The sequence below is a fragment of the Danio aesculapii genome, chromosome 20 (assembly GCF_903798145.1).
Source record: "Danio aesculapii chromosome 20, fDanAes4.1, whole genome shotgun sequence".
Lineage (NCBI taxonomy): Eukaryota > Metazoa > Chordata > Actinopteri > Cypriniformes > Danionidae > Danio > Danio aesculapii.
The window spans coordinates 48,877,179-48,887,178 of record NC_079454.1 but is presented as its reverse complement, the minus strand read 5'-3'; the positions used below and the strand labels follow the sequence as shown (position 1 = coordinate 48,887,178).

Below are 10,000 nucleotides of genomic sequence, written 5' to 3'. Positions count from 1 at the left end.
AACCCACTGTTTCTTTGGTTTGTATTTTTTTAGGTTTCTTTGCTTTCCCTCGTTACTTTTTGTCTTGGTTTCTCCCCTTCAGAACGGACTCATTAATCTGTCTTTTTATTTATTTGTTTGTTATTTACTCTTTCGTTTTTTTCGCAACTGCCTTCAAAAGTCGTTCATGTTCCCTCCTCTTTCTCTGCCCTACTTCTTTCACGCGTGCGATTATTTACGTCCAGTTGACTTTCCTTTCCACATGACTGTTCGATCTGTTCCGTTGCTGTTTGTATATATTCTTATTATTCTTCTTATTATTATTTCTTAAGTTTCATCTTTATTATATTTTAGGGCCCAGGGATCATCCTGATATTGTTGATTCATTTATGCAACTCCAAGCTCAGGTGTGTTTTTGGTTTCTTATTTCATTCACTTTGGGTTTCTCTCTTCTCTTCTCTTCTCTTTTGCTGTCTCTTTCTTTCTTTTCGCCCTTATCAGACCCGTGTTTTACTCGGGCTGTGGGAATGACCAGAGGGGTTTTGCTATGGATGATTGACAGCTCTGTCGACCAATAGTCACGCAGAAGACATGTGATCTGTGCGCATCTCATGCAATCTGAAATCATATTGTTGCTGCTGTACAATTAATTTTTTTAAAGCAGTATATGCTATATTTACAGTTTCTAGAGCTAGTTCATAATAAAAAATAATTATAATGAAGTATTAAGATTTTAAAAATTAAGCATAAACATTTTCTTAATCATGTTAATCTAAAGTGTTTACATTGTTTTTTGTGTCATGTCAAAGTCTTGAATTTAATGTATGAAATCCTACTGAATACAATTACATAAAATATTCAATTATATAAAATATATTGTACTGAATACAATTAATTATATAATAAATATTCATAATGTATGAGTAAAATTATATAAAATATTCAGTCATGATTAATAACTTTATTGTTAGTGACAATACATTTCTTTGTTAATAATTGCTATTTATTAATTTCAGTATAATAAATTAAAATAAGTGATGTACTATTATTATGTAGCTTAATTTTTCTTTAGAATATTTTAAAAAGCAAAGTTTTAGCGGGGGCTACAGCCACCATGAAATAGACCTAGCAACGCTTATGACGTCAGGTTTATTAAGCTATATGTAAAGACTAAATGCACTGGTCAAAAATAAAATTACACTAATATAATATTACAATTAGTACTTTGGAAGGAAAGCATTTGTATCCGATGTCATCTAAAAGGTTCAACTGTGCATTATATAATATATTATAATTATATATGTATGTGTGTATGTGTATGTGTGTATATATATATATATATATATATATATATTTTATATTAATATTTTTATATTTGGGAATGATCTTTTTTACAGTGTCTGCTATAATGTTAATGCTGTTTTTGGTGTGTTTACACAGATAAATATAGTCACGGTGCACAGTATTACGATCTTATTGCCACATTATATCGTTATGATAATATAATATATGCCTTAAGTGATTTCCTGAAAATAAATACCAAAAAATAACACAACTGGAATAACTACAGCAGTCGCCATCGTCTGATCTCATATAAAGCAAGAGATTGCGATGACATATGATGACGTGTGCAGGTGTTGTAGTGCTGTCTCAATTCTTAGGGGTAAATTTTGAAGCTCTTCGCCTTCACACTCTGTTTTAAGGGCCAAGGGGTAGGGGTACAAAAATAGAATAGGCATTGGGCCTTAGTGAGGCCAGCAGGGGGCGCTCAACCTGCGGTCTGTTTGGGTCCTAACACCCCGGTATAGTGAAGGGGACTCTATACTGCTCAGTGAGTGCCGTCTTTCTGATGAGGCGTTAAACTGAGGTCGTCAAAAATCCCAGGATGTCCTTTGATAAAGAGTAGGGGTGTAACCCTGGCATCATGGCCAAATTTGCCCACATGGCCTCCTAACCATCCCATATTATAATTGGCTTCCTCTCCACCAAACAGCTGATGTGCGGTCTGACACAACATGGCTGCCGTCAAGTCATCCAGTTGGATGCTGCACACTGGTGAGGGATGAGGAGATTACCCCCAAATATGTGTAAAGCGCTTTGAGTGTCCAGAAATAATAATAATAATAATAATAATTATTATTATTATTATTATTTTATCTAATATATATAATCTTTATACATTTATACATTGTGAAATATAATATGTAACATTATAATTAACTTTAAAGTGACTTTTCATCAATTTATTGTGTCCTAAAATTTGATAATGTACTTAAATCCCTTTATTTTGCTAAATTTCCTTTTTATATCGAATAAATACTATTTAAAATCCCACAAACCCCTCCCAGTGTCATTCCAGCCCTAAAACCAACGAAAGCCAAACGAATTCATCTCAATTAATGGATTAATTGATGGAAAATGAATCGGCTCTCTCATTTATGTCTTTGGTTTCTCCCTCTCTCTCTCTTTCTTTCTGTCTGTTTCTCAGATATCCTCTCATCCTCAATGAGTTTCTTAATGCATCAGTTGTCTTTATCCTACATGTTTACTTAGATTTCTGTTGCGTTCAGTCCAACTGAGCAGAGAAAGTAGCGATCGAACAGATGGAAAATAAAAACATGTGAGACCTCTAAAGAAAGAGAGAAGAAAAAAATCATCATGCCTTTAGTTTCTATTAAGTTTAAATTTCAGTATTTCAGTTTTTATTTTTGCTGTTACTTTCTTACTTACCTGATCTGTTTGCATTGAATATGTACGTTTGGTTGATTTGTTTCTAGAGTTAGACAGATGTAGGGAGTGAGTGATGGGGTAGTGGGCAGGGCTTGTGGGTGATTGACAGGTTCCAGGGGCGGGGTTTTGAGTCATGTGCTATGTTCATTGGCTCTGTCTGATTCGTAGGCTCTCAAACGGAAGCCCGATTTATTCTTGTCAGAGAGTCTTGATGTGAAAGCTGTTTTCCACTGTGGTAAGTCAAATCTTCAATGGATCGTGGTGTTTTTTTTGCAGTGTGAATGATCCTCTGAGTCATTTCTCTAATGTGTTTCGGTCACAGGAGTGCTGTCTTTGAAATTCCCAGAAGCTCCTACAGTCAAATCCACCTGCCTTTTCTTTGTAAGTCAGAGATCATCGTGACCACATTGTTTATGTCAGGTCAAAAGTGTTCAAAAATATCTATTGCTCACAAAAATTGATGAGCATAATTAAAGCGTAATATAAAATAAGTCAAATTTTCTTTGAATATATTTTAAGTGTCATTTATTCCTGTATATATATATATACACGTATACATATATATATATATATACATACATACATACATGCATACATGCACACATACATACATACATGCACATATATATATATATATATATATATATATATATATATATATATATATATATATATATATATATATATATATATATATATACATACATACATACATACATACATACATACATACATACAAACATATATACATGCATGCACACATATATACATACATGCACATATATATATATATATATATATATACATACATACATACATACATACATACATGCATATATATATATATACATACATACATACATATATACATACATACAAATATATACATGTACATATATACGTATACACACACACACACACATATATATATATATATATATATATATATATATATATATATATATATATATATATATACATATATATATATATATATATATATATATACATATACATATATATATATACATATATATATATACATATACACATATATATATATATATATATATATATATATATATATATATATATATATATATATATATATATATATATATATATATATATATATATACAGTCTTTTGCAAAAGTTTGGCTACCCCTCTGTGGCTGTATAATAATGTGCTCTTTCTTTATAAGAGAAGATCCCTGTGAAATGCCATTCTGTTCTAGAGAAAGCTGGATAATGTCATGTTTTCCAGACAGGAATACGTAGTGTAGCAGTATTGACATGTGTGAAATAAAATTAAAACTGAATATTAGACTGTGCAAAAGTTATGGCACCCTCTCTTTTGTGTGGATTTCAAAACCTGTAGTCACTTAATGCTGATTAATTACACCAAAAAATTCATTAGAGTGACTCAGTAAACCTTAACAATCCTAACAAAAGCATATTTAAGATCGCTGATTGCTAGTTGTGCTTCTCCTTATTGTAAAACCTCAAAAGACCTTCCTAATGACCTAAAAACGAGAATAATACATCAACATGAATTAGGAGAAGGATACACAAAGCTATCCCAAAGGTTTAAAGTCTCTATCTCCACAGTAAGAAATATAGTAAGAAAATGGAAGGCCACAGGAACAGTGCTTGTGAAAGAAAGATGTGCTAGACCAAGAAAACATTTCTGAAATGCAAAGGCGAAGAATGGTTAGAATGGTCACAGACAAACCACAGACCATCTCCAAAAGAGCACCAGGAACATCTTGCTGCTAATAATGTCATTGTAGATCGTTCCACAGTTCAACACAGTCTTCAAGTCTTCAGTCTTGCCAATGAGAAGAGTCATTTGAGGTATGCAAAGGCTCATATGGACAAGCCTGAATCATTTTGGAAAAATATACTGTGGACAGATGCCACAACCATAGGTGCTTTGCATGGCAGAAAAATAACACTGCATTCCAGGAGAATAACGTGCTCCCTTCTGTAAAATATAGTGGAGGGTCCATCATGCTGTGGGGATGTGTGGCAAGCACAGGTACTGGAAACCTTATCAGAGTTAAAGGTTGCATGGATTTAATTTAATTCATCTTTATTTATACAGCACTTTAACAATGTAGATTGTGTCAAAGCAGCTTCACATAGAAGATTATAGTGATTAGAAAGTATCAGTTCAGTTTTCAGAGTTTAAGTTCAGTTGAGTTCAGTGTGGTTTCATATTGACTGCTGAGAGTCCAAACACTGAAGAGCAATACATCGATGCGCAGCTCTACAAGTCCCGAACTATGCAAGCCAGTGGCGACAGTAGCGAAGAAAAAAACTTCACCAATTGATGAAAGTGAAGGATAAAAACCTCGTGATAAACCAGGCTCAGTTGGGCACGACCATTTCTCCTATGGCCAAACGTCTTGTGCAGAGCTGCAGTCTAGGCGCTGGATTCCACCCAATATCAGCAGATTCTAAAGAACAATGTTCAGGAATCAGTCAAGAGGGTGAAGTTCTGCCAGGGTTGGATGTTTCAGCAGGAAAATGACCCAAAGCACAGTTTCAGATCTACCAAGGAATTCATGGTCAGACACATAACAACGTTCTAGAGTAGCCATGCCAGTCCCTAGACTTGAACATCATTGAAAATCTATGAATTGATTTGAAAAGGGCCGTTCATGCTCAGCACCCATCAAACCTGACTCAACTGGAGACATTTTGCATGGAAGAATGGTCCAAAATCCCTTCAGCAAGAATTCTGGGACTTATATCTGACTATAAGAAGCTTCTACTGGCTGTTATTTCGGCAATAGGTTGCTCTACAAAAGATTGATGTCATTATTCTGTTGGGGTGCCCACATTTTTGCACATGTCTGTTTTTGTTATGATTTAAATTACAATGCTGATTAAATAAATGTTATGTCAGAACTGACATGTTGCTTTTCCCTAGGGTATAAAATATATCCAAATCAAATTGCTGATTTGAAAGGCCAGCAGGCTATGGCTTGCATTTATGAAATTCATCAGGGGTGGCAAAACTTTTGCATAAAACTGTATATATACAGTTGAAATCAAACATGTTCACCCTCCTTTTTTGTTCTTTTTCAAATATTTCCCACATGATGTTTAACAGAGCGAGGAGTTTTTCACAGTATTTCCTATAATATTTGTTCTTCTGGAGAAAGTCTTATTTGTTTTATTTTGTTTAGAATACAATCAGTTTAAATAAAAAATAAAACCATTTAAGGTCAATATAATTATAGCCCTCTTAAGCAATATTTTTTGATTGTCTACAGAACAAACCACTGTTATACAATAGCCATCCGCCCATTTTTATGTACAATTTAGACAAAAAAACAGTTGATAGAAACGCCAAGATGCACATAAAAACACATGTGCATAACTGAGTCGGATAAACTTTTTATTCGATAACAAAAGATGTGCATAAACTACGATGAAAACCCTTTTACAGAACATATTCCAGTATGCGCATTAAAAAAAGGTCATGTGACTTTTTTATAAGATATCATGTGATGGATAAAAATGTGTGTGAATGGACAAACCAGCAGGCTGAGCACATTGTAAAACATGTTGTTGAAATGTTGTTTTTGGTCGTTCTAAATTGCCTTAAACATCTCATTATTAGTTATTATATTATTAATGACCTCCAGAATCAAGAGCGTCTGTGCTCCGTGTCTCACGCCTTCAAACGCCACCACGCGTTCATTGTGTGTCAGCATTGTCTTCTGAGGCGCAAGTCATTTATTAGATGAAGAAAAGATTGACGCAGCTTCTCCTACAGCAGCAAATTCCCTTTTTACTGTTGATATTTGGCGCCAGTTAATCAGAAAGTGTCGATTTTTGTTCGCTTTGACTCGTTGGATGGAAACGCTGCTTTATTCGCACGTCTTTTATATGATATTCTAGTTTTGCCCATAAATTTTATTCGCAGTTTTGGATTGAAACATAGCTACTGACTTGCCTAATTACCCCTACCTGCCTTTTTAAAGTAATTAACCTAGTTAAGCCTTTAAATGTCACTTTAAGCTAAATACTAGTGTCTTGAAAAAATATCTAGTCAAATATTATGTACTGTTATCATGACAAAGATTAAATAAATCAGTTATTAGAAATGAGTTATTAAAACTATGATGTTTAGAAATGCGTACGGCACATGGTAAACACTTGAGAAGGATGAACATTTTACAGAAGGGATTATATGTTTGTTTTGAACTGCATTTATTTAAAAGCTTACTGCCTTAGTCTTATTTAAAGGGCAAGATTAAGTGCTCTTTGTGAGTGGAGTTCAGTTTGTTTCCATCCTGTAAATCTCTTGATAAATGCTCTGTGGTGTTTCTTCATGTTGTCCTTCACCTCAGAGCGAGCTGATCCCGCACTGCGCAGATGTTCCTCCTGTGGCTCGGGTGGTGCAGGAGGATGGAAAGCTTCTGCTGGTAGCTGTGCTGGAGGTGAGTGCACGAATTCAGAAGTCCAGCACGGGAAATAATTAATGCACTCAAAAAATGACGTTTGCTGCCTGTTCAAACTACTTAAAGTACAAATGAAATCAAACACACCATATTGATTTTGTTAGCTCACATTGCTAGTTTTGTGGTAAACCGTTCATCTGTGCATGTCATTAAGAAAAAAAATCTTTGCCCTGGTGATCTGAAAATGCTCTTCATGTTAGTTTTCAGTTAAATTCTCAGATTATATCTGTTTGAGGGATTGGGCGTGGCTAATATACTTAACCACGCCCCTCCAACTGTCAGTTTTGACAACAAACAGAAATGGTGAGCAGGAGGAGGTGTCTGTAAGGTTGTAACAACTCTCCTGAAACCCCTTTCCCAATCTTTCTGAATGAAATGTCTACTTTACTACATCCAATCCAACATAATGTCACAGCAATTCGTAACTTTTTGATTTATTCGTATGAATTCGTATGATCTAATTTGTACAATTTAGCACGATTTGCTCATCACCCGATGATGGTTGAGTTTAGGGGTGGTGTTGGGTGCCACACCTCCATTATAAAACGACTAAACTCCACTAAACTGCCAAAACGTAAAATACTTACGTTTTCTTGTGCGATCAGGCTGTCCAATCAGCTCACAGTAAAAAAACAAGCCACACCCACTGTTTTGTTTTCTCATTTAATATTCTGTTTCTCGAGGAACTGCGTCACAATCGTATCAACTGCGTATCAATCGAGGAACTGTATCTCAAACATAATTCAACATCAGAATTATTATAAGTAGAATAGAATTATTTATAGAAACCAGTAGACCTACACATAATATTATTATTGTTGTTTTACCATATAATAGTAATTAGTAATTACTATTAACAATAGTAATTGCCGACTCATATTAACTTTTATTTTACATCTACAGAATCGGGAGAAAATCGTGATCTTTATTTTAGGCAAAAAAATCGTAATTCTCATTTTAGCCAGAATCGTGCAGCTCTAATGTGTAGTAATCATCATCAATCATAAGCACGTGCTCCTCTCGAAATTAGCTTATAAATAAATTTCACAAAGTGAAACTGCTTTCACACTGAACACAGAACGCGCTGTGCTATGAAACCCATTCATTTCAATGCACTATGCAAAGACTGGTTTGTTGCATTGCTGTGGTTATTTTATTGGCGTGTGTTATTTGAAGTCATTATAATCAAAGCTATTAGGTTAAATTTATGAAGTCGAACAAAATTTATGATTTAATAATAAAGAATACAAATTTCCACTATTTTTTTAAATCAGCAAAAAAAAAACTCTTAATAAATATAACAAAATCCTGCTGAATAAATCGAATTCAATAAAATATTCTGATAAAATAAATAAGTCTTAAAAGATTATATGATTTAATAATAAATAATAAACAATTATTTACAAAGCATTTTTGCTTTCGATTTTCATCTGGGCGCATACAGAATTTTCAGTGTTGGCCCAACATTTTTGTGCATTTCTAGAAGTAACTAACTGATGTGCTTGTTGGGCAGGCCATCGACAATTGTCCTGCAGTTTGATGCGTCCGTTTATCAATTAAATGCAGTAAAATGTCATTTAAGCCATATATAAAAAATGAAAATTCAGGGTATATTTAAAATGTTTGTTGCGTGATTAAAAAAAAAATCAGTAGAAATTGTTTAAAAGGAGAAAATACTTAGAAATTGTCAGCAAATGCTTTACAAATTTAAGCAAAATCAGCAAATAAGTATCTATCAAACGGTAATAAAAAGCTATACAGTACATATAAAATAATGTTATAGTTAATTTAATAATAGGCATGAGTTATCAATATTGGCAAATTATGTTTTGTTGGTTAATGCAGTTTAGAGAAACTGATGTAAAATGTGTATTGATTTTTATTATTAATATTATTATTTTAATAATATAAATAATGTTTTAAGATTTTCCACACTTTATATATATAATTAGGGCGACGCGGTAGCTTAGTGGTTAGCACTGTCGCCTCACAGCAAGAAGGTCGCATGACCTTTGAGTTCGAGTCCTTGCTGGGCCAGTTTCCTCCAGGTGCTTCGTTTTCCCCCACAGTCCAAAGACATGCACTATAGGTGAATTGAATAAACTAAATTGACCTGATTGTTTGAGTGCATATGTGAGTGTATGGGTGTTTCCCAGTACTGGGTTGTAGCTGGAAGGGCATCCGCTGCGTAAAACATATGCTGGAATAGTTGGCGGTTCATTCCACTGTGGTGACCCCTGATGAATAAAGAGAATAAGCTGAAGGAAAATGAATATGTATAATTAACAGCATTAGGGATGGTCATTAGTTGTGTTGCATACTCATTTTTTGTGCAAATTCTGTTCTATAAAGTTGGTTGTAAATCTCTAGAAATAACTGATGTGTTTGTTGGGCAGGCCATCGGCGGTCAGTCGTCCCGCAGTCTGATGGATCAGTTTGCAGAGGTGCTCTTCTGTCTGAATAAGCACTGCTTCGCTCTGCTGACGGTGTGGCTCAAAGAGGCTCTGCGTTCACCAGGCTTTCCGTCCTCACGTGTGTCAGATGAGCAGAAGAACACCTTCAGCCAACAGGTGCTCAGGTGAGAAGAGTCCACGTTTACTTTTTAACACAATGAATCTTCTTTTTATTATTTTGTGAAATAATAAACAGGAAATAAAAAAACTCTGGGGTGAGAAGTGACCTTTATACACCTATAATATGATATTATTTATCTTTCAGTACACTTCAGTGTATCTAGTTATTATATAAGCAATGTTCTCAATAAAGTCAGGCCATATCTTGATTGTTTGAGGTTTATCTCGGTTAATTCTTGCTG

At 34.1% G+C, this 10,000-nt stretch overlaps 1 protein-coding gene across 2 annotated transcripts in view; it reads left to right on the top strand.

Moving 5' to 3' along the window:
• The window catches only part of ipo13b (importin 13b), a 119,924-nt gene that overhangs the window by 99,212 nt on the left and 10,712 nt on the right, over nt 1–10,000 (top strand). Inside the window, exons 16-20 of one of the 2 annotated variants that reach the window (XM_056480801.1) lie at nt 334–386; nt 2,878–2,944; nt 3,032–3,090; nt 7,075–7,164; nt 9,582–9,763. In XM_056480801.1, coding sequence (XP_056336776.1) covers nt 334–386; nt 2,878–2,944; nt 3,032–3,090; nt 7,075–7,164; nt 9,582–9,763 — 451 coding nt within the window. Of the gene's footprint in view, nt 1–333; nt 387–2,877; nt 2,945–3,031; nt 3,091–7,074; nt 7,165–9,581; nt 9,764–10,000 lie in introns of those variants that run through there. The other variant, XM_056480799.1, reaches the window with a different exon arrangement.